This window comes from Muscardinus avellanarius, assembly GCF_963383645.1.
Source record: "Muscardinus avellanarius genome assembly, chromosome: 2".
Classification (NCBI taxonomy): domain Eukaryota; kingdom Metazoa; phylum Chordata; class Mammalia; order Rodentia; family Gliridae; genus Muscardinus; species Muscardinus avellanarius.
Window position 1 is genome coordinate 20097137 of NC_137787.1, and position 25623 is coordinate 20122759.

A 25623-nucleotide genomic window follows, 5' to 3' on the forward strand; every position below is an offset into this window, starting at 1 on the left:
AAAGTGACATTTTCTACTTTCTAGGAACTTATTGTTGAACATATTCTATGTAGATTTGGAGTGAGCAAAGGGTGATGTTCAACTGGTCATATGAAGGGGGGAAGCAAACGTATGCCTTCTATTTTGTCAGGGAGGATTTGCACAGGATTCTGGTTGGTGTAGAGTTGTCTGAGCAGTGCCTTTTCAGGCCTACATTACCCTGAGCGTATTTTGCTAAATCAGGCTTTTTCTTTAGATGGAGGAACTGGAGCAAGGTCTGTTGATGCAGCCATGGGCGTGGCTACAGCTTGCTGAGGACTCCCTCTTGGCCAAGGCTTATATCACCAAGCAGGGCTATGCCTTACTGGTTTCGGATCTTCAACAAGTGTGGCACGAACAGGTGGACACTAGCGTGGTCAGCCAGCGAGCCAAGGTAAGTGTAAAGAGAAGAACCACTGTGGGTAGTAGGGATATGTTTCTTTCTTAGTAAAGTTCAGGGAACATGAATATCAATTGGCTTGACTGCAGGTGGGTTGGCAAGGAAGAGTGAGTCAGGTTGAGACAAGTTCAATTACAGGTTGAACATCTCTCATCTAAAAATCTGAAATCTGACAAAATTCTTAAATCTGGCAAAAATGCATTTGGAGTATTTCAGATTCTGAATTTCGGAATTGGGCTTGCTTAATCAATAAAGTTTATACATATATTCTAGAATTAAAAAAAATCTCTGAAATTTGAAATGCATCTAGTTCCAAGTATTTCAGATAAGGAATACTCAACTTGTCACATCCTACACTTCAAGTCCTGGGATCTTTCTCTCTCTCTCTGTGTGTGTGTGTGTGTGTGTGTGTGTGTGTGTGTGTGTGTGTATGTGTGTGGGGGGGAGGGAAAGTGAATGTTTATACATGATTACATGATAATGCCTAACGGAATCTATGTTCCATATTATCACATCTGTACTTGACTTCTGTAAACTGATCTTGACCAAGGCAGACCTGTGAGGCAGGGCCAGCTGATCTCTGACTCTCTTTCTGTTTTCTTCTTTCTTCTCCTGGTGTTTTTGCTTTTCCTTCTCTTCTGCTCTTGTCCATTGTCTTCATGTTAACCAGGGCTTTCCTTGGCTGTTGCTTGAAGGAGCCACTTTCCTCTTAGCACCCTTACTCTGTTCAGTTTTTGTCTCTGTAGGAGCTGAACAAGCGCCTGACTGCTCCCCCAGCAGCTTTTCTGTGTCATTTGGATAATCTGCTTTGCCCGTTATTGAAGGACACTGCTCTTCCTAGCGGAGCTACCTTCTCCTGTGATCGTGTGGCAGGGGCACTGGTTTTGCGGGTGCGGAGCGAGCTCTCTGGCCTCCCCTTCTATTGGAATTTCCACTGCATCCCAGCTAGTCCTTCTCTGGTAAGTGCAAGTCAGATATGGAGGGAGGTGGGGCTGCACCTTCACTTGAGACGTAGCTTTTAGTGCCTTTGTATTTTTGTCAACCTTGTTTAAAATTTTTCTCCAATCAGAAAGCTCTCCCTAGCCGGGCGTGGTGGCGCACGCTTGTCATCCCAGCATTTGGGAGGATTTGAGACTGGAGGATCGCGGTTTGCAGACAGCCTCAGCTACTTAGTGAGGCCCTGTGCCACTCAGTGAGACCCGGTTTCAAAATAAAGAAAAAATAGGGCAGGAGGTGTAGCTCAGAGGTCAAATGCCCCTGGATTCCATCCCCAGACTCACACACACAAACAAAACAAAACAAAAAACCTCTCCTTGACCAAACTGGTTTCATAAAGTATTCCTTCCTTGCAAAGGGAGCAAAGTTTGGGCCTGCTCCTTTTTGTTTTTGTTTTTTTTTTTGGTGGTGGGGATGGAACCAGGGCCATTCTGCCTCTGAGGTACATCCCAAGCCCCATTTTGTTTTTTATTTGGAAACATGGTCTCTATGTTGCTGATGGTCTCACTAAGTTGCTGAGGCTAGCCTTGAACTTGTGATCCTCCTGTCTCAGCCTCCCAAATACTGGGATTACAGGCATGTGCTACCATGCCTGGCTGGATCTGCATACTTTCTTGAATGACTTCACCCAACTAATTTATTAAACATTTGCAAAGCATCACCCATGTGTTAATTGTTAGGTATCTCAACCTGTAATAATATAGCCTAGAGTTTATAATTTAGTGAAGAGACAGAAGACTTGAAATTATGATAAAGTGTGATAAGTTCCTTCACTGGAGCAGGCCCAGAATGGGCTGAGGATCAGAGAAAACCTCTTTGAAGAGTTTCTGAGCCGATTTTTTTTATGATGAATAGGGACTAGTTGGAAGAAAATAAAGAGAAAAATAATCCTAGGCAACAGAGGTCGGGGTATGTGTTGGTCAATCTATTAACTTTATGACTGCATTATAGATAGAAAGGCATAGAAAATGAGGTGCACAAGCTGGGTATGGTGGTGCACACCTGTAATCCCAGTACTTGGGAGGCTGAGACAGGAGGATCATAGGTTCAAGGCTAGCCTCAACAATTTAGTGGGACTGTTTCAAAATACAAATTAAAAAAGCCTGGGGGTATAGCTCAGAGGTAGCATTCCCTTGAGTTAAATCCCAATTCCAATCTCAATCCTAATCTCAAAACAACAAGAAAGAGGAGGGAGGGAGAGAAAGAGGGAGTGAAGGAGGAAGGGAGGAAGAGGAAGAAGGAGAGAGAAAGACGTACACAGTGGACAGGTCTTCAGTGATTCCAGTGAATTTAGATTTTATCCCAGATGTAATAGAAATTCATTGAAAAACTTAAAATAGTTTAACATGGTCCGATTTGCACTTTATCAGGTGCACTCTGATAATAGAATGTAGTAGCGCCAGTGTAAAGCTCCTTTCTGAACACTGTCTTATCTTGTAATCCTTGTAACTGTCCTTGTAAGCCATGTATCGTGTCTATTTTTCAGAGCAGGAAACTGAGACTGAAGGTAACTTGACTGACGTCATACAGCTTATAAATGAGTGAGCTGGCATCACTCCAGATGAGTCTAGTCTGAAAGCCCACTTTCAGGGAGCAGGAGACCGTGCCTTCTACTCTTTTAGAGCTTTGGTGTTCCAAGAGCTTTTAGTAGAAATTAAGAGCGGGCATTGATAGCCTGTTTTCAGGAATAACAGAGAAGAATTATTTTATTATTTATTTATAAGTTTATTTTGTGGTGCTAGAGATTGAATGCAGGGGCATTCTACCTCTGAGCTACATCCCCCCCCCCTTGATTTCATTTATTTCTTTTTTGAAACGTGATCTCACTAAGTTGCAGAGGCTGATTATGAACCTGCAGGCCTCCTGTCTCAGACTCCTAAGCACTGGATTACAGGCATGTGCCCCATGCCTGGCAACAGGACATATTTTAAGCCATAACACTTTGAGGTCAGGGCTGTCTGTGGGAGGTCTAGGATAAAGGTTTCTCAAAAGAGGGGTCTGAAGAAAGTGAGCATAATTTTCTAGGTTCTATCTTTAACCCCATAAGTCATGTGATGCTTTGGTTTTAGTAAATGATTATGGACGAACAAAGGACTTTTTGAGAAATTGTTACTGGGGATTGAACCCAGGGGTATTCTACCTCTGAGCTACAACCCCAGAACTATTTTTATTCTTTATTTTGAAACAGAGTCTCACTAAGTTGTGGAGGGCCTTACTAAATAGCTGAGGCTGGCTGAAAACCTGCGATCCTCCTGTCTCAGCCTCCTAAATACTGGGATTACAGTGTTCGACACCACACTTGGCTTATCTGGAATCTAATAAAGCTAAACTTGAGAGTTTAAGAGTTGAGGAGAACCACTTTATGTCTGAATTTCTAAGGCCCATACCCAGTGCCTGTCATATTGTAGTCATTTACATTCACTGATTTTAATTAAATTTCTTGTGAAATCTTCCATCTAGCTTTTGATAAAAAATGTATACATTTCATTCAAAATCCACATAACATTTCAAAGTGACACCAGGGGGCACTGTTTCCCTAGTAATGTGTGCTCTGAGACCCAACCATTTGGGTAGTTGGGAATCCCAAGGAATAGCTCATCCCCCCCCCCCCAGGCCTCTACAAATTCAGAATAGTGTAACTGGGGAGGCAGCTCTCCTTGGAGGCTGAGGACCTCCAGTAGTTCCCTCTTTAAAAGAAAGTAGTGGGATGCCGGGTGTGGTGGTGCATGCTTATAATCCCAGCATTCAGGAGGCTGAGACCAGGGGATCACAGTTCATGGACAGCTTCAGCTACTTAGTGAGACCCTCCGCTACTAGAATGCCCCTGAGTTCCATTCCTAGACCTGCAAAAAAAAAAAAAAAAAAAAAAAAATAGTGGGAACCTGGGCGTGGTGGCACACACTTGTAATTCCAGCATTTGGGAGGCAGAGAGAGACAGGAGGATCGCAGTTCCAGCCTCAGCTGGACAGCCTCAGCTACTTAGGCTCTCTTCACTCAGTGAGACCTTATTTCAAAATAAAGAATTAAAAATAGAGATGAGGGGTATAGCTCGGAGGTAGAATGCCCCTGGGTTCAATCCCCAGTACCACACACACACACACGAAGTGGGTTGGGAGTGTAACTCAGTGGCAGAGTGCTTGCCAAGCATGTGTTTGATCCCCAAAACTCCCCCCCCACACACAAAAGAATAAAGTTTGTTGTTATAATTAAATAAGTATATAAAGAAAGCCTAGCTATGCTAGCAGCCAGCACATTCTTCTGATTAAGGAGCTACAAAAGTGTTAGCCAGAGCGGTGGCATATGCCTATAATCCCAGTCCTTGGGAGGCTGATACAGGAGAATCACACATTTAAGGCCAGCCGCAGCAATTTAGCAACTTAATGAGACCCTGTTTTTTTTTTTTTTCTTTTTTTCTTTTTTTTAAAGAACTGGAGGTGTAGCTTGGAGGTAGGATGCCTTTGGGCTCAATCTCCGTAAAACACACAAACACACACACACACACACGCACGCACGCACGCACCAAAAAAAAAAAAAAAGAAAAAAAAGAAAGAAAAAGAAAAGAAAAAGAAAAAAAGGGAAAAGAAAGAAAAGAGAAACGTATAACTGTCTAGGGGAGAGTGAATCTTGATTCGTCATGGGGAGAAGTTAGCTTTGAACAACTGATTGACAGCTGTATTTTAAGTTACGATGGAACACTTATCATTAAAAGAAGAATGTCCTCCCAGGGAAACCCCCGAACCTGAGGGAGCTTTGTAGGAAAAAGTTACAGCCTGCGGACACTGGCAAGGATGTAGGTGGATACTATTTCACGCTTGTGTGTCTGTGAGGTCATGCGGTTTTAATTTTTGTTTGTTACTCATTCTTGTGATAGTTTTCTTTTTTTTTTTTTGAATGGGTAATTCATGCCAAAGGCAAACATTTCAAACAGCATTTAAAGGTATATAGTAAAGAAAACAAAACAGAACAACTCCTCTCTGCCTCTCCTCCAGTCCCTCATTTTCCTTCTTCTTTTCCTTCTTTCTTTTCTTCTCATTTTCCTTTCTTTCTTCCGTAAAGCAACTACTGCTATTAGTTTCCTGTGATTTTTTTTTAATGTTTGTTTGTATGTGTGTGCGCTCCTGGGGATCTAACCTGGGGGCCCTCTACCTCCAAGCTACACCCCCAGCCCTACTTTATTTTTCTTTTGAGAGTCTCTAGTAGGTTGGCGAGAGTCTCACGACTTGCTGAGGCTGTCCTCAAACCTTTGATCTTCCTGTCTCAGCCTCCCAAGTACCAGGATTATAGTTGTGCACCACCGCATCCTGCCTTCCTGAGAATTTCTTAAAGCTGGATATAGTGTGAGTTTTGTATATATACAATCAAGCACATATTTGCATATAAATGTAGTTTTACAGATGATATCATGCTGTATATACTGCTTAGTATTTTGCCATTTCTATTGAATTATAGAATTTAGGGATTATTTATATCAATATACTTAGAAGACCTCCGTTAATATTTTTAATACCAACATTACATTTTACTTAGTGGTTATAGCCACTAATTGATCTGCTATTAATAGATACTTATTGTTTCCAGTCTTTTGTTTTATACAGTGAATAGCCTTGTATTTACTTTTTCTATGTTTCAACATGTAAGTAAATTCCTGGCAGAGAGTGAAGAATAGTTGTATCTTTTTTTTTTTTTTTTTTGGTGGTACTGGGGTTCCTGGAAGCCCTTCTACCTCCGGTATACACTCCCACGGACTACACTCCCAGACCTATTTTTTAACATTTTTTATGTGGAAACAGAGTCTCTTAAGCCAGCGCGGCTGGCTCTGAACCAGCGCGATCCTCCTGTCTCCGCCTCCCAAGCGCGGGGATTACAAGCGTGCGCCACCACGCCCGGCTAGTTGTATCTTTAGTCTTGTTAACCTAATGCCAAATTATCTTCTAGATTTTAACTCCTACCAGCCATACAGGAGAGTAGGAGAGTACCTGTTTCCCTACAGCCTCTACCACATAATGTATGCACACTAATAATTTAATGCTTGAGTCTCTGCAGGATATTATGGAATATATGAAGCTGTGGGTTTTTTTTTTTAAGTACTGGGGATTGATCCCAGGGGCATTCCACCTCTGAGCTAAACCCCTAGCCTTATTTTTTATTTTTATTCTGAAACAGGGTCTCACTAGGTTGATGAGATCTTGGTACTTGTTGAGGTGTTCCTTGAACGTGATCTCCTGTCTCAGCCTCCATTGTATGGGGGTCACAAGTGTGCACTACCATGCCGGGGTACTGGGTCTCTGTTTTGTAACTCTGAGCCCATCTTCACTTGTGGCAAACTTCTTTTCATCTCTTCCTTCTTTCTATTTTCTGTTCTTTCTGGTATCTAATACAGTTCTTGATATTCCATATTTTGACTTTCAAATTTGCTACCCCTTTGTCCACTTTATGAGCCTACAAATCACATCTCGAGGTTTTTTAGTGGTAGAAAGAGCACAGGCTTTGAAACTGGAAGGCTTGAACTTGTATTCAGTCCTACCACTTTCAGAGTTATTGCCTTGGATCAGTACTGACTTTTCTTTTTCACCTATAAAATGTAGACTGCAATTACAATCTCTTTATGAATTTATGGGGATTAAATGAGAGAACATGCATAACATTATGTAACTTTAGGGTTAGAGTGGACCTGGGAGAACCAGTATTCCAACTCTATAGTTTTTCTCTTTGAAAACGACGGGGGCCGGGTGTGGTAGGACATGCCGTCATCTCAGTACTTGGGAGGCTGAGACAGGAGGTTTCAAGAACAGCCTCAGCAAGCAGTGAGACTCAGCACCCAGCCCCAGTCTATTACTGGCTTCACTGGATCACCTGCTATCATTCATCCAGGGTCGATGGCTGTCCTCTCTTTCCTGGCTAGGACTTGTCAACATTTCTATGGGAAATTGGAAAACTTTTAGGAAAATTATGGACGATCGTTTCCTCTGGGAAAGATTGGCAATTTCTGCTTCTGTGTGTACCATACTTCTTGGCCTCCTCAACTTAGCTCTTGGAGGGCAGGTTTCCAGTAGGTATTGAATTGACTTGTGAACTGTAACTCTTCTTCTCTTGCTGTCTGTAAATGAAGGGGAGTGTGCCTGACCTCCTAAGGCATGTCACATTTCCCCCTGGAGCCTCTGTGGATTTTTTTAACCTATTTATACATTTTAACTGGTCTTTCTTATAACCATTTACACATAGTTTCAAGATTTATAAGCAGAACATGTATATGCCTATAGTCCCAGTACTTGGGAGGCTGAGTCAGGAGGATCGCAGGTTTCAGACCAGCCTCAAAAACTTAGTGAACCTTTAGTAACTTAGTGAGACCCTGTTTCAAACTAAATACTAATAAAGCCAGGCATGGTGCTACATGCTTCTAATCCCAGTACTTGGGAAGCTGAGACAGGAAGATCACAAGTTCAAAGCCAGCTTCAGCAGCTTAGTAAGGCTCACAGCATCTTAGACCCTGTTTCCAAATAAAATATAAAATAGGTCTGGAGGTGAAGCCTGGAGGTAGAAGGCCCCTGGGTTTCATCCCCAGTACCACAAAAAATACTAATAAAAAAGGGGGCTTGGGGGTGTAGCTCGGAGACAGAATGCCCCTAGGTTCAAGTCCTAGTTTTTTTAAAAAGATTTCTATCCAGTATTCATCTAAGTCTGAAAATAGAGCAAGGCTCTCTGACTTAAGAGGAATTATTTTAGTGTTCATTCAACTTTGAAAGTAATTACCTCAATAAATAATAATAAAAATAATTCAGAATGGTACAAAACATCCTTATGAACTCCTCCTCCTCCTCCTCATTATTTTACAGTGCCCGGGATTAAACACGGGGCCTTGTATATGCTAGGCAAGGACTCTACCTTTGAGCCACATCTCCAACCTTTTTATTTTATTTTGAGACAGGGTCTCACTGAGTTGTCCAGGCTGACCTTGAACTCAAAATCCTCTGGCCTCAACCTCTGAGTGGCTGGAATTACAGGCTTGTATCACTCTGCTGCTTTGGTGAAATTATTGGTGAGATGAAATATCTACTGATAAAACCTTTTTTTTTTTTTTGCTATATAGACCTGAAGTCTGATAGGCCAATTCAGTTTTCTGGTATGGTGTTACCATATTTTGTGTGTGTGTGTGTGTGTGTGTGTGTGTGTGTGTGTGTGTGTGTGTGTTTGTGTGTGTGTGTGTGTGTGTGGTGTTGGGTATTAAACCCAGGGGCATTCTACCTCCGAGCTACACCCCTGGACAGATTTTATCTCTTATTTGCAAACAAAGTCTCACTAAAATGCTGAGGATGGCTTTAAACCTGTGGTGCTCCTGTTTCAGCCTCCCAGGTACTGGGATTATAGGTGTGCACCACTGTGTTGGGTGCTGGTGGCATCATATTTAATTAGACATGACATTGATTAAAACTTATCATGTTTCACATTGTTATATTTAGCACCACTAATTGCTATTAAAGTGTCCTCCAAACCCCCTGAGGTAGGCTGGTTATTAACTTCAGGAGTTTCTGTTATTTGAGTGGTGCCACCAAATGGATGGTGTGGCTTCTTAAGCAATGATAAGTATTTTTAATTCAGCCTGCCAAACCTTGTCTGGCTTTTATATAAGTGTTTGTCTGTTTTTTTTTCTTCCTGATCTACTTTAACCAGGGCCAAACTTAGCAAAATAATTCCCAGGAAAGAGTTGAATCTAGAACAGATAAATCTTCCCAAAGCTAGCTGTACTACTGCCATATTCTGAGTAGTACTTCCTGGAGGCTCAAGTCCGCCCTGAGGACCTGGACCTGGAGACAGTACCAGGTTGGGATGTGTTGTGTGACAGAAAGAAGTGATGGGTGTTTACAGTTCACCTTCACTTTTGACTTTCACCCTGTCCAGCACCCCTGCATTTCTTGGGTCCTAGTACAAGAAATGGCACAAAAGCTGCTACCACCAACACCCCCACCCCCGCATCTCTCTGCCCTGCCCCCTCCATCCAGTCTTTTCCCTTCTCATCGATCTTTAGAGAAATGTGGAAAAAAGTCTTTCTCTCATAATTTGAGCCACAACACAAATAGGGGTTTAGTGCTTTTACCTGGAAAATTAATGGGAAAATGAAAACTCAAGTCTGAAAAGTCTAGACTTCTGATTCTAATCCAGGTGAATCTGGCTTACACATTTTTTGGACACCTTGACGACTTTTCCTTATTTCTAGCCTCTGTGAGGGTATCTTGTCTAGAATGCTCCTTTTTATTTATTCATTTAATTTTGACCTTTCATTTCTGGGGATTGAACCCACCTATTCATGCTAAGCCAGCACTCTGCCCCTTCCCCAAAGGGCTCCTTCTCAGATCCAGCACTGGATTGGCATACTCTGGCTAGCTGGCCAAATCTGGCTTGCTGCCTATTTTTGTATAGTTATATTGGAACACAGCCACCTCATTTGTTTACATATTGTCTGTGGCTGCTTTTGTGTGCCACAACAGCACAGCGGAGTAGTTGTGGCAGGGGCCATATGGGCCACAGAGCTGAAAATATTGGCTCTCTGGCCCATTCTGGAGAAAGCTTCCCGACCCCTGACCTAGGACATTTCTTTGTAGTATCTCATTTAATCCATCTCCTTGGGGGAAAGGAAAGGAACTGTGATAACATTCCTTAGCTACAAATAGGTGATTGATTTTGGTTATTCTCTTTTCTTTTTTTTTATTGGTGCATTGTAGTCATACATCTTAATGGGATGAAAGACCTGTGGAGACATACATGCACATATCACCCAGTTAGCCCTTACCCGATCCCCACCCCATTCCCTCTCCATCGCTCCTACCCATGCTTGGCTTAGTGACTGACTTTGATATGTTGAAGTAATCATGTGCTTTACAGAGTTCCCCTCTTCCCCCTCCCATGCCCTCAGTTAGGTCGCCTTATTTGCTCCTCTGTAGGATCTCCTTCTTCATCGAGAGTTCCTTCTGTTGCCCATTTCTCCCTAGCTTTTGCATATTAGGGAAAGCATCCGATTTCTCCTTTTTGTGTGACTAATCTTACTTGGCATAATGTCCTCCATTTCCATATAAATGATGTAATTGTGATTTTCTTTATGGCTGAGTAAAATTCCATTGTGTACATATCCCATAGTTTTGTAATCCATTCATCTGTTGATGGACATCTTGGTGGTTTCCATGGTTATTTTCTTTTGACAGCTAATGGACACCTTGTACAGGTGCATTGAATATGCTATAGAGCATCAACCTAGCTGCACTGCAGTATGGCTCTGTTTGCATCCTTCTTACCTTTTGTTAAAAGTAAGGTATGTCGAGGGGGTGGTTTTATTTCTTTCTAGGCTAGACTTATGGAAACTGGCTTGTTTTTATTGCAATGATAACCTTGGGCTCTGCTGCATTGTGGGAAGAGATTGAAACTCTGGGCTCACTCTGGGCTCTCTTCAGCCCTGAAATGGCTTTTAATAAATGTCTGGATCTGATTTGACCTTTGAGCTCTCCAGTTTATGTTGGTTTTATTGTTGTTGTTTTCTGTTACATAGCTGGTTTTCTGTGAAAGTAGCCACACCTACTTCCTTGAGGGTAACTTCTATCTTCTACTTTTATCTCTGAGGGTTGAGATAAAACTGAGAGTTGAGTCAATACTTTACTCTTCTCAACTATATCATGTTCTTTCCTTGAAACCACAAATACATACTTTGAGCCGCAGTGACAGACAATCTTTGATCTTTTTTTTGTGTGTGGGTCTGGGGATGGAACCCAGGGGCATTTGACCCCCAAGCTGCACCCCCTGCCCTATTTTTTATTCTTTATTTTGAAACAGGGTCTCACTAAGTTGCAGAGGGCCTCGCTAAGTGGCTTGAGGCTCTCTGTGAACCACATCTGGTCTCAGCCTCCTGAATGCTGGGAATGCTGGGATTACAAGCGTGTGCCACCACACCCAGCTTTGATGCTCTTTAAAAAAAAAGTATACACACACACACACACACACACACACACCAGGCATGGCATATATAATATATATTAGCATATATTTTAATATGTATTAAAATATATATATGTATATATATATATATTTTTGTGGTTCTGGGGATGGAACCCAGGGCATTCTACCTCCGAGCTATACTCCCAGCCCTATTTTTTATTTATTTTTTTTGAAACAGGGTCTCACTGAGTTGCAAAGGGCCTCATTAAGTAGCTGAGGCTGTCTGTGAACTGCAGTCCTCATGTCTCAGCCTCCCAACTTCTGGTATTACAAGCATGCGCCACCTCTCTTGGCTTATTTTAACTTTTGAAAATTAAAAAAAAAGTAATTTTTAAATTAATGCCACTGGGGATTAGACCTAGAGGCATTCCACCTCTGAGCTAAACCCCCAGCCCTATTTTTAATTTTTATTTTGAAACAGGATCTCATTAGGTTGATGAGAGTCTCACTACTTGCTGAGGCTGCCCTTGAATCTGCAATCTTCCTGTCTCAGCCTCCCAAGTACTTGAATTATAAGTGTGTGCCACTACGCCCAGCTAATTTAAGTATTTAATTATTGTATTTGTATTTATGTTCATGTAAATGGATCGCTTGCCTATGAAACTATACTTTTTTTTTTTTGTTTATGGGGATGGAACCCAGGGGCATTGATCTCTGAGCTACACCCCCTGCCCTGTTTTTTATTCTTTATTTTGAAACCGGGTCTCACTGAGTTGCAGAGGGCCTCACTAAGTAGCTGAGGCTGTCTGCGAATCGCGGTCCTCTTGTCTCAGACTCCCAAACGCCGGGATTACAAGCGTGCGCCACCATGCCTGGCAAAACTACATTTTTATGAAAGCATGTATTCAGTATTTTCTTCTAGTACCTAATGCAGTGTTAGGGAGTACTTTGTAAGCATCTGTTGGCTAACTGATATCTCTTCTTCATCAAAGGTCTCCCAACATTTGATCCGTCCTCTGATGGGCATGAGTCTGGCACTACAGTGCCATGTGAGGGAGCTAGCAACGTTGATTCGGATGAAAGATCTAGAGATACAGGACTACCAAGAGAGCGGGGCTACGCTGAGCCGAGGTGAGAGGTCGTCCTGGAGGAGTTGGCAGAGTGCTACAGGTAGTCCAAGGGTCTTAGAAAAGAGGAGACCCATTTGCATTAGAAAAGTGTTTCCCCCAGCATGGGTGCTGGGTCCTGACCAGAAACTGGAGACTGTGAGACAACACTTTTTTCTGCCTTAAGTACCTGGCTAGGGCCCAAGTGGCCAATAGAAACCATAACCGAGTCCAGACATGTCCTAGGAAATGACAAAGAGAGATTTGGAAAGGGACCAATAGCTATACAAAGTTGTACAACCTGGGAGTTTGGAAACTGCATAGCACAGACTTCAGAATAAAAACCCCATTTGACCTTTGTCTTTGTGGCAGGAAAATCTCCTGGAGCAGATGCTGACCCTGAACTTGCCACCTGTTGCCAGTCACCCTCTCCTGTTTGCCCGTATTCTCTCAACCCTTCTCCACCAGGCTAGGCATCTTTGGATGCTGCATTTTTTTCTTTTAATGAGGGTTAAACCCAGGGGCATTGTACCCCCAGAGGATACCAAGCCCTTTTTATTTTGAAACAGGGTCTAGCTAAGTTGCTGATGCTGGCCTCAAACCTGCAGCTGTCCTGTTTCAGCCTCTCAAGTCCTGGAATTACAAGTGTGTACCACTAGGCCCAGCTTGGATGCCGTATCTTTCTGTCTTTTCCAAGACGCCCTGAGCTCTCGTCCTCCCCATCTCCCAGGTAGGAAGGTAATCCTCAGACTCATATTTCTTTTCTTTATCCCTTTTTGTTACAGGTAGATTGAAGACTGAGCCATTTGAAGAAAATGCTTTTTTAGAACAATTTATGGCAGAGGTAGGCTATTTGCTCTTCCTTTGTCTTAGAAACGGAGTGAGCACTCAAGGGTGCCTGGGTGAGGACTCAAGGGTGCCTGCGTGAGGACTTGCATTTTGGGTGTTAGGCGGCTTATATGGTGGAAAGCCCTCTGTCTGAAAAGTTACCTATACAAAGTCTGATAAAGCTTGAGATGTTCATGCGAAAGATGGGGAAGAGTGTGATTTAATTAGCTAACTACCATTCATGAAGCATCTCTGAGAATTGGGGATTTCAGTTGTCGTCCTCTAGCGTTGGAAAGCTTGGTTGGCCAGTCGTTAATCTTCTGCCTGTTGAGATAGTGGAGGGGTAGTCATTGTTACTTGTCCAGCCCTTCAGTATCCAGCAGTAGAGGAAGGTGAAAAGCTCAGGGCTACCATTTGGGGACTGTCTTGTGGGCACAGCAGGCTGTGGAAAATCACAGTGTTTATACAAGGGGACTGGCAAAGGAATGAATGGGGAGTAGATAATTGTGGCCTGTCAGAAGCTTCTGCCTAGGTTTCCCTTCTAAGGATTGGCCTGAGCCAAGAGAAACATCTATTGAAGGCCAAAGAGTAGGAGTATTAATAATTGTGACCTTTGATAATGCCAGTCAATATTGATCTTTTCCTTCTCTGACTCCTCTGGGACTTGGTTGTGCAGTTTGTACCTTAGTATTATTGCCCCATATTCTAACTATATGTGTTACCCAAGTTGATACTTTACTATGTAAGTAAATGATGCTATTATAATACCGTGTTATGTATAGGTTACTCATATTTCTGTATTGTCCTGTAGGCTAATTATAAGCTTCTTGTGGGCAAGGTCTTTGCCTCGTACCTCTTTTAGGCCTGAAATTAGCACTTTTCACAGTGCTTGTAGGCATAAAGCAGTTGTTCTTGATTTGTAACCTTCTCTTCTCCCTTTGTACATTGATAGAGCTATAATAGTTGGGATTTTAATACTAGAAGAAATACTATAGCTGAGAAGAAAATCATGGATTTCTGAAACAGAATAGGTATCAAGTTTTTGTTTTGTTTTGTTTTTTGGAAATACTTGTTCAGCCTCACTGTATGACAGGCAGAGATTTTCCAGGCCACTCTCTTCTCAGATGGCCTCTCCTGTCTTAGGCCGTAGTTAAAGGGTGCAAGGCTCATTTTTAGCCCTCTCTGCTGATGCGGTGTCTGCATTGCTATCCAGTGTGACTTTGGGACATTTGACTCAGTGCTTTATGCTTCGGCCATATGGAATGATTTAATTTCACCAAAAGCTGCTTCCCCTTGCTTTTGCACCTTTGTACACATTATCTAGAATGCCCATTGCCCTGGCCTTATTTGCCTCATAAATTTCTATTTATCTTTTAAATGTCAGCTTCAGCTTCTTTGACAGACGTGTGTGTGTGTGTGTGTGTGTGTGTGTGTGTGTGTGTGTGTGTGGTACTGGGGATGGAACCCAGGGGCATTCTACCTCCGAGATACACCCCCAGCCCTATTTTTTATTCTTTATTTTGAAACAGGGTCTCACTGAGTTGCAAAGGGCCTCACTAAGTAGCTGAGGCAGGCCACGAACCACGATCCTCCTGTCTCGGCCTCCCAAATGCTGGGATTATAAGTGTGTGCCACCACACCCAGCCTTTGAGGGACTTTTTTGGACTTTTCTTATGAAAATAATTCTCCTTTTCTGCTAGTATAGTGCCTTGGTTTATACCTCCATTTTACCACTTATGATGCTACAATATGCTATTTTTGTGTGTGTGTGTGTGGTTCTGGGGGTGGAACCCAGAGGCTTTCTACCTCCGGGCTATACTTCCAGACCTATTTTATATTTTATTTTGAAACAGGGTCTCACTAAGTTGCTGAGAGCCTCACTAAGTAGCTGAGGCTGGCTTCGAACCTGTGCGATGCTCCTGTCTCAGCCTCCCAAGCGCGGGGATTACAAGCGTGCGCCACCACGCCCGGCTTATAATATGCTATTTTTATATCTACTGGACTATAGCTTTCTCTTACACTGATCTTTGGTCTCTTTGAGAGCAAGAACTGTGTTGAATGAATTTCTGCATCACCAGCATAAGCACTGTATGCCTAGTAATGGTAGGTTCTCAATAAGTTTGTAGATGAATATTTTGATAAATCTATGCCAATGAGATTTTGTGAAAATTGTGGCAATGCGGCCTGTGGATACAGTGTTGCTTTTAGAGCTAAATTTGAGAACTTCAATTATTTTTATGGTTTGTTTTGTAGCTTTACACAAATCACTTCTTTCAGAGCTACTATTTTCTCATTTGTAAAATAGGAGGCTCACCTCTTTCATGCTACTGGGGAGGGCTCCATCTCTGTAGGGTGGATTGAGAATGCAGGTGCTATCCCAGGAGGGTGTTGGAACTAGCTACTTTTGAGAGTTCTGGTTGCCTATAATCCCAGTACTTGGGGGGGGGGGCTGAGATAGGAGTATCATAGGTTCAAGGACAGCCTCGGCAGTGTTGGAAGACTCTCAGCAATATAGCATCATCCTGTTTCAAAAATAAAAAAATAAAAAAAGGGGTAGGGGTATAGCCTCAAGGTAGAATACCTGCCCTTGGGTTCAAACTCCCAGTATATAAAAAAAGTAACCCCCCAAAACCAAAAACAAAAGCTAACAAACAAACAAAAAAACCCCACAGGAGTTCTTGTCCTCTGGGTTCTGGGTGGGTCACAGCCAAGCCTCAGAAACTTGTAGAATTTTATTACATATGGGGGATTATACAGAAATAGGTAGTTGTAGCCCCCCCCCCCCATGTTATAAATGAAGAAATCGAGCCTTGGGGAGGTTCAATGACTTGTCTAAGGTCTGTGTATTTAGGACTTCCCACATTTCTTGACTCACAGTCTAGAAAGTGTCCCTGTTTGTTTCTCTACTTTAATTGGTTGTACACACCAGTTATAAGAGAAAGAAGGGCTGGGGTAAGGTAAGTTCTTGTGACCTCTGGGTCACTGCACTGTCCTGAGAATGTCCTGGATAGCTGCTAGACTAGGTCTTCCACTGGGGCTACAGAAGTTCCTATGGCTACTGCATCTTTTCAGTTACTATGCTTGCCTGGGGTCCTGCAAACAGGACACAGAAGGGTCATGGGGTTACCCAAGACGGAACTGAAAGGATGTGCCATCAAAATAAGCAACATAGGATAGGAAGATAAACAAACCAGGGAGAGAGCTTGGGATGCAGGCGCAGAGGGGCCAGGCCGATGTCAGAGGGCCACGCGGTCAGTGCTTGGGGTCACGTCTTCCTATTCTCCTTGGAACTATTGCTGTGCCAGAGGCCGTAGACAGAGGGCACGGGGGCAATATGACAGAGAGATTTCTAGCGTTCAAAGGCTAGGGAAAATATTTAGGGATTGAATAGGGGATGTTTCCCCATAGTTGGTCCTTTTGCTTTTCTTTTCCCCCTAAGAGCCTCTGGTTTTTTTCATTTCTAGGGAACTCAAGGAAGCCAACTGATAGCAGCCTAATAAAAAGGAAATACCGATGATGTTTAATCAAGTCATGGCTGGGTGACATGACTGGTGGCACTATCCTCATATAGGGAAAGATCCCCATATAGAACATGTCCCAGGACCAGAGCTGAGAGATACTTTTAGGAGTGGAGGAAAAGTCAAGGGGCTGGAGACTGTTATGGCAGGCGTTAGGAACTGCTGAAGATGAAGGTTGGGATGAGCGGGCTGCCATAGCCCACTCGTAGTCGAGTCCACTGGAGGGAGTTTCTTTCCCTGGCCGGGTCCATGCCTCTCCCTCTCCATCTGGTTGCTATCAGGCCATGCGGCTGCTGGCGGGCTCTTTATTTATTTATCCCAGTGTAATGGGGTGAGGAGGGAGCTGGCCTAAGGCTGGCATTCCGAGGCCTGGCCACTGAGCCACAGGCGGTTTGCATGGGTGTGTGAGTCACTGGGGCTGCATGCTGCTCAAACCAGACGCGGCCAGGCTCAGGGACAGCAGGCAGCCCAAAATAGAGCCCCGCCCTCCGCAGCTGGCAACCTCTGGCTAGGAATCAGCCCTTGACACCAAAACCTGGGCAACTGCATGAAGTTGTCTTCCTCTGGGTGGGGGCCCTTAGTAGAGAGTTTTTTTTTTTTCAGTACTGGGAATGGAATCCAGGGGCATTCTACCTCCAAGATACACCCCCAGTCCCACTTTTTATTCTTTATTTTGAAACAGGGTCTCACTGAGTTGCAAAGGGCTTCACTAAATAGCTGAGGCTGTCCTTGAACCACGATCCTCCTGTCTCAGCTTCCCAAATGCTGGGATTATAAGTATGCGCCACCATGCCTGGCCGTAGAGAGAGATTTTGCAGTTCTCTCTTCTGTCTTCATAGGAGGGTAATCAACATAGCAATCACTCCTGTTGCTATATATCCTGAAAGCCTTGTAGGACTTAATTTTTCAGTATAAGACATCAACCAAGAAGTAGGGAGGGTTATAGTTAACATTGATTTGACTCGGTGTCCTGAATGTAGCCAGTGCCATTGTATCCTGTCTAGTTTTAGTTCTGTCTTCATCTCTGTCTAGTTGTAGCCAGATCCTAGAGCAGATACTTCATGCTATGAATATATGAATATATTTATTGCTCCTCTTTTTTTTTTTTTTTTGAGGTACTGGGGATGGAACACAGAGGCATTCTACCTCCGAGCTACATCCCCAGCCCTATTTTTTATTTTGAAACAGGGTCTCACTGAGTTGCAAAGGGCCTCACTAAGTAGCTGAGGCTGTCTGCAAATCTCAGTCCTCCTGTCTCAGCCTCCCAAGTACTGGGGTTACAAGTGTGCGCCACCACGCCTGGCTTTTTATTGCTGCTCTTGTGAGGCGAGGGGTTATATCAAAGTCACTTGGGGGAGATGGGAAGCCCTTTGACTTGGAAATTGTTCTCCTGTGAAGTTCATTCACAAAGGTGCCACTTGTTTTCTTTGGCTGGCTCCCCATCCTTGACCTGCCTCTTCGATGTCATTTGTATCCAGAATTGTGTCCTCGACCCTCTCTCCCTTCCCTCTCCTCTCTGGGCTGGTGTCACTAGTGTCCTACCGAGCGCCACACTGATGCCTCCACTGTGTTTCAGGCCTGGATTTCTTTCTACATCCTTGACATTTCTACCTGGATGTTCCACATATGCCACACCCTAAACATGTCCACAATGAATTATCTACTTCCCCAAGTTTGTTTTTCTTCTTATATTTCTTATTTGGGGAAATTGGGGAACTATCCATTCAGTTTTCTCAGGTAGAAACTTGGGAGGCACTGACTTTCCTCTTTACCTTTACTTCCAAAGCCGACCTCAGCACCTGTCCTTTGAGTCTGTTCTCCTCCTCCGTTGAGCTTCCATCGTCTTGATTCGCCGCTCCCTGCCTCTTGCCCCAGCCTCATTGGCTTGACCCTGCGGTGGCCTCCTAACTTGTCTCCCCATCGGTCCTGTTCTCCTCCAGTTGAACTTACAGTTAGTCAGCTGATCCCTTTGAAACAGAGCTCTGATTGTGCCACTCTCTTGCTTAAAGCCCAGTGGCGCACGCTTGTAATCCCCACGCTTGGGAGGCTGAGACAGGAGAATCGCACGGGTTCGAAGCTAGCCTCAGCTACTTAGTGAGGCTCTCAGCAACTTAGTGAGACCCTGTTTCCAAATAAAATATAAAAAAAGGTCTGGGAGTATAGCCCAGAGGTAGAAAGCTTCTGGGTTCCACCCCCAGTACCACAAAAAAAAAAAAAAAAAAAAAAAAAAAAAAGCCCAGTGGTCTACAGGATAACGCTAGTTCAAACTCCTTGCATGCTGCCGAAGACCATTCATGATTTGGTCCTGCTGACACCCTCCTGTCTGCTCAGTCACTCCACCATAGCAGCCCAGGCTTCCCTCATCCTGGAGTGTTGACAGCTTCCTGCTTGTGCCTCTCTTTACCCATTTGCCTGGCATTCTCTTTTCTCTTGTCCTGCTCAATGTTTTCAAGTCTGTGTTTGTGGGTCTTCTGTGACAAGTTTCTCTTCCGCTAGTCTGTTCTTCTTCCAGACATGGGTGCACTCTCCTGCTGATTCCACAGCCCCCTGCACAAAACATCTGCCGGGCATTTGTCATAGGGAAGACAGATGGGAAGGGGAAGTGTGGGGAGGCAGGGACAGTAGAGTTGGTCAACCTTTTCTCACAGGCTTTTCCATTATGGTACTTGTCAGTTTTTCTCCTAAATACACTTTAAAAAATTTTTTTATTTAATTTATAATTTTGTGTGTGGTACTGGGAATGGAACCAAGGGGCATTCTACCTCCCGGCTATACCCTCAGCCCTATTTTATTTTTACTTTGAAACAGAGTCTCGCTAGGTTGATGAGGGTCTCACTACTCCCTAAAACTACCCTCGAACCTGTGCTTCGCCTGTCTCAGCCTCCCAAGTCTGGGATTACAGGCATGCACCACCATGCCCAGCTCTGAATATACTTTAGACTTAGCATGGCTTCCACAGCATGTACCTCTTCTGTTTTTCTTCCTACTTCATTGGTGATTCCTTCTCCCAATCTTTTGCTGTTTTCCCCCCTCTCACCTCCTACCTTTGGAATGCCCCAGGACTTAGTCCTTGGTGCTCTTATCTCTTTTCCCTCACTCTCTTACTGATCTCAATTAGTCCTATGGCTTTAAATACATTCTTGCTAGCCGGGCCGTGGTGGCGCACGCTTGTAATCCCCGCGTTTGGGAGACGGAGACAGGAGGATCGTGCAGGTTCGAAGCCAGCCGTGCTGGCTTAAGAGACCCTGTTTCCAAATAAAAAAGTATAAGACTTCCGGGAAGATGGCGACCGAGAAAAGCGGGGCTTAAGAGTCCCGCTAACAACCAATCTCCATTACCACAAAAAGAGCGCCTTTCATAGCCAGAAAACACCATCACCAGAAAAACAAAAAAACCACCAGGCTCCAGAGAGAAAGCGGACTGAGAACAGAGCTCAGGGCCACAGAGGAGACACACGCGCCCGAGGACGCGGCAGCAGCACCATACTGCCGGCGGCAGCGGCGAACTCAGCGGACGGCTACAGCAAACCGAGGTGAGCCGATGCGGAACAGCCAGGCGGGATCTTTCGGCGCAGACAGCATTTAAAGCTCCCAGTGGCTGAGCTCAGCACACGCTGCAGGGACTCAGAGTGGAAATCAAAACCAGAGAAGAAAAAATACGCCAGCCTCATGGCCGAGGGCGTGGCAGAGGCGCCATATTGCCACCGGCGGCGGCAGCAGCAGTAAATTCACCGAGTCCAGTACAGCTACATCTACGTACTCAAGAACAGTGAGTCAAATTGCGGGCCATAGAGGAGAAATCCCAGTATTGTGCCTCCTGGGACTTGACCCAGTGAGGGAGTGGTGGTGGCAGAGATATCACACCATAGGAGAACGTGCAACCTGGCACCCCCCATAGTTTAAAGCAGCCTCTATCGACTCCCTGGGTCGGAGACTCTGTGATACAACCCAGTAAAGGAGTAGTGGGGTCTGAGATAATACAGACTCGAGATCCAGAGCACCTTAAGTGAAGCCATAGTGACCCAAGGGAAGAACCCAGAGAAGGCACAAACCTCCGAAATCATGGGAAAGAGGAATAACACTGAAGTAATGAATGTGCACAACCCCACAGCATCAGAACCTGATAAAACAGAAAATCAGAGATTTCTAGAAGATCAAATCAGGAAAATAACTGTAGAAATAATAGAGGTGCTTCGAAAAGAACTCAGAGAGAGCCAAAAAGAGATAAAGGATGCAATTAATGAAGTAAAGGCCTCAATTCAAAGCACAAACAACCGATTAGACCACATGGAGAACAGAATCTCGCTCTTAGAAGATGAGCAATCCAAAAATGAACGCATAGTTTCTAATCTAGAAAAAGATATCCAACAGCAGGAATCTGACATTGAAGAAATATGGGCCCATTTTAAGAGAGCTAACCTAAGAATAATTGGAATAGAGGAGGGAAAAGAAAGTGATACCAAAGGGATCAACAATCTCTTCAAGGAAGTAATAGCAGAAAATTTTCCAAATATAGAGCAAGAGGTTGATACAAAGGTCCAGGAAACTTATAGAACTCCCTTTAGACAGGATCCGAGAAGAGGATCCCCACGCCATATAATTGTCAAAATGACCAATGTGGAAGCCAAGCAGAGAATCTTAAAGGCAACAAAAACAAAGGGCCAAGTGACATTCAGAGGCAAACCAATTAGAATCACTCCAGACTTCCCAAACCAAGTCATGAGAGCCAGAAGGGCTTGGAGTAACATATTCCAAACTCTGAAAGAAAACAACTTCCAGCCAAAAATTTCCTATCCAGCAAAACTTTCTATCAAATTAGATGGAGAAATAAGAAGCTTCCATGACAAACAGAAACTGAAGGAATTTATGTCTTCAAAACCAGCGCTAGAGAAAATACTCAAAGAGATTAACTACAAAGAAGAAATAGGTAACACTCACCAGAACCAGAGAAACAAGAGTTTCCATCCAACAGACAACTAAGATTGGTTATCTGTGGAGATTCATTATTTATGTTAGTCTTTTACCTATCTCTAAATTGTATTGTTTGCTTTTATTGTTGTTAATTTTTAGGATTTCTAGTTGGAATACTAATATACCTTCAGATATAGCATTTGGAAATATTTTATCCAATTCTATTAGTAACTTTTAACTCTGTTTACATTGTCTTTGGATATACAATATTTTCTTTTATTTTTTAGGGAGTTTGTATATTCTTCTGTTGCCTGTGCCATTGAAATCATATCCAAGAAATCACTGCCAATTTCAATGTTGTGAGGTTTTATGACCCAGATTTTCTCCTAAAAGTTTATAGTCTTAAGATTTATATTTAGGTCTTTTATCTAGTTTGAGTTAATACTTGTATGTGGGATTAGGTAAGGGTCCAATTTTATTCTTTTCCATGTAATTATTATTTTTCAACAATATTTAGTTAAAAGATTATTATTTCCACCACCAAATGTTCGTGGAAACCTTGTCAAAAATAACTTGACAATATAGGGAAGAAGTTAGCTCTAGGCTTGTATTTAACTCCAATGGTCTATATATCTGCCTTTAGAACAGTACTACACTGTTTCAATTATTGTAGCTTTATATGGTTTGAAATCAGAAAATATACATCTTCTAGCTTTGTTTTTGCTTCGAGATTGTTTTGGGTATCTAGAGTCCATATTCCATATCAGGATAGATTTTTTTCTGAAAAATAAATATATGATGGTTTCACCTAAAAAAAAGAAAAAAATATTCTCTGGTAAGAAAGAAAGCAAAAAGAAATATTGAAATGTTATCTTTAAGTCATCAAAAGCTTGGTATCAGACAAATGAAACTGTTATGTGAGATTATCATTTTTAATTTTGGATAAATTGCTATAATACTAGATGTCAACCACTAAGCCAAGCATGGGAGGGAGGGATGGGGAGAGAATGGGGTGGGGATCGGGTGGGGGCTGACTGGGCGATGTGTGCATGTATGACTACAAAAGTTTGTATCCCACTATGATGTATGAATACAGTGCACCAATAAAATAAAAATTAAAAAAAAAAGTATAAAAATAGGTCTGGGAGTGTAGTCCGGAGGTAGAATGGCTTCCAGGAACCCCAGTACAAAAAACAAACAAACAAACAAAAAGTATAAAATAGGCCTGGGTGTGTAGCCCAGAGATAGAAGGGCTTCCAGGAACTCCAGTACCACCAAGAAAATAAATACATACATACATACATTCTTGCTCATGAGTCCCGCATTTTATCTTCATTTTAGACCTTATCCTAAAACTTCAGACTGCCTGCTCAGTATTTTCATGTAAAAGTCTATAATAGACATTTTAAACTCAACAAACCCAAATCTAAACTCTTAGTCTTACCCCTAAGTCTTCCACTAACTCAAGCCCTTCCCATCTAAGTTGATGGAAACTTTATCCTTTCATTGCCTGGGCCCAAAACCCTTGGAATCTTTGTTTTCTCCCCTTGGTACTTCTTTTTTTAAAAATTATCAGTGCATTTTAGTCATACATCCTAATGGGGTACAAAATGGTAGAGGCATACAAGCACACATCACTCATTCAGCCCTTCCCCAATGCCCATCCCTTTCTTTCCTCCCTCCTTCCTTCTCAAGTCCTTGGTACTTCTTAATACCTTTGATAATGTCACAAATTAGTAAGCTAACATGGATTTTTCTCTATACCTATAACCTGGACTAGAAAATTCAGAATTCACTTATTTTTTATTTTTATCATTTTTATCATATTTTATCATAAATGCTCTGTGCCATTCCATAATGAGGAAGCAACCAGTCATGGTTTGACATCCAGTATGACTTACTTTTCAACATTTGTGTGTAACTTAAGTCTTTGATTAAGATTTTGTATTCAAATCCAATATTAGTTAATTGTTCATGCAAAAGATGTATGTGTACTGGTATTTAGATCAAGCCCATGGAATCTTTTTTTGCAACAGAGTTTCAAGAAGTTGCTCAGCTGGCCTTGGACCCTCATCCTCTTGTCCCCACTTCCCACACTCTGAGATTCCCAAGTGCAAGTGCACCACCATGCCTGGCTGTGGAGTCATCTTGACTCTGCCCCTTCACCCATATTCTACACCCAGTCCTTCAGGAACTCCTGTTCACACTACCTGAAAAAATATACCCATCATCTCACCTCTGCCGCCACCTCTGACCGGCCTCACCACCTTCACCTCTGACCTGGGACCCCTGCTGCTTTTCCCAGAGCCCAGGAGCAGCTTATCTGGTGATCCTGGCTCAGGTCCCTCCCGAAGTCGCTGTCATGATGTCAGCTGGGAATGCAGTCATCATAAGGCCTGGAGAATTTACTTTCAAACTCTCTCATGTGGCTTTGGGCAGGATGTGCCGTTTCTTTGCCACATATCCTCTCCACAGGGCTGCTCACATGACACGGCCCTGGCTTCCTCCAGAGCGGCCATCCGAGAGACAGACCACGAAAGCAAGACAGAGCAAGTGGAGCTGCAGTCTTTCTACAGCTAATCCATCACTGTGTTTCTGCATCTCTTCATTAGAAGTGAGTCCCCAGGTCCAGATCACACTAACAGGACAGTCACTAACATCCACCTTCTTTTTCCTTTTTTATGGTATTGGATATTGAACCCAAGGGCATTCTGTTTCTCAGCCACACCCCCAGCCTTATTTAATTTATTTCTTTTTGGTGTGGGGAATTGAAACAAGGGGCATTCTACCTCTGAGCTGCACCCCCCACAGTATTTACATTAAAAAAATTTTTTTTTCGGTACTGGAGATGGAGCCCAGGAGCATTCTACCTCCAAGCTACATCCCCAGCCCTATTTTTTATTCTTTATTTTGAAACAGGGTCTCATTTAATTGTGGAGAGCCTCACCAAGTAGTAGCCGAGGCTGGCCGTGAACCGAGATCCTCCTGTCTCAGACTCCCAAATGCTGGGATTACAAGTGTGTGCCACCACGCCCGGCTAATTTTTTTTTTTTTAAAACAGAGTCTTGCTAAGTTGCTGAGGATCTTACTAACTTGATGAGGCTGGGCTTGAACCTGTTATGCTCCTGACTCAGCCTCCTAAATTCTGCGATTACAGGATTGTGACCCCACACTTGGTTTAAGCTCCGCCCCTTAAGGGGAACTGTGTCAAAGAATGTGGGAACATACTTAAGTGGGAACATACTTAAGTGAACAACACCACATGCTTGTTCACATTTCACATTCCCAATGCTATGTGCCCTGATGACTCTGTTTAAAGTCGTGAGCCACATTCTGCCCCTTGGCACCTGATCCTCCCGTTTCACTGTGTCATGCTCTATTTTCCTTTCTTTTTTATGGTACTTATCCAACATATTACCATAAAATTTACTTATTATACTTACTGTTTATAGTCTATCCTCCCCCACTAGAATGTTAGCTCAACAGAGATAAGGATTTGTTATGTGTATGGGTTTATCTCAGTGCTTAGAGCAGCACACTAGAACAGTCCCTCCACGCAGAGTCAATAAATAGATGGTGAATGGATGAAGGAAAAATATCCTCCCTCTCTCCTTTTTCCCCCCATCTTATAAATAGGCCAGCAAATGATCACCTGTTGATGGCCTTAAACTTAATGCATGTAAGTAGGCCAGTGGCCTACTTATCTTGCTATTTCTGCCACCTGCATTATTTCCTCGACACTTTTGGTTTCTGGGAGGTGGTCCCAAGTTTGAGATAAAGGATAAACTTTGAATCTTCTATAATTGACAAAACCGGAACCTCTTTTTTTTTTTTGAGCCAGTTAAGAGATTACTACCTCAAAAACCAAAGAAATAAAAACTTACAAAATCCTAGAAAGAAAAGTAGTCAAGAGCCACAGGGCTGCACAC

At 43.1% G+C, this 25623-nt stretch overlaps 1 protein-coding gene across 1 annotated transcript in view; it reads left to right on the top strand.

The window, feature by feature from the left end:
- Nucleotides 1-235: 235 nt before the first annotated feature.
- NHEJ1 (non-homologous end joining factor 1) overlaps nucleotides 236-25623 on the top strand; it is a gene marked incomplete at both ends in the record, with an annotated part of 102616 nt that continues 77228 nt past the window's right edge. Inside the window, 4 exons of the mRNA XM_080720023.1 lie at nucleotides 236-412; nucleotides 1165-1377; nucleotides 12325-12463; nucleotides 13224-13282. Coding sequence (XP_080576149.1) covers nucleotides 236-412; nucleotides 1165-1377; nucleotides 12325-12463; nucleotides 13224-13282 — 588 coding nt within the window. The remainder of the gene's footprint in view (nucleotides 413-1164; nucleotides 1378-12324; nucleotides 12464-13223; nucleotides 13283-25623) is intronic.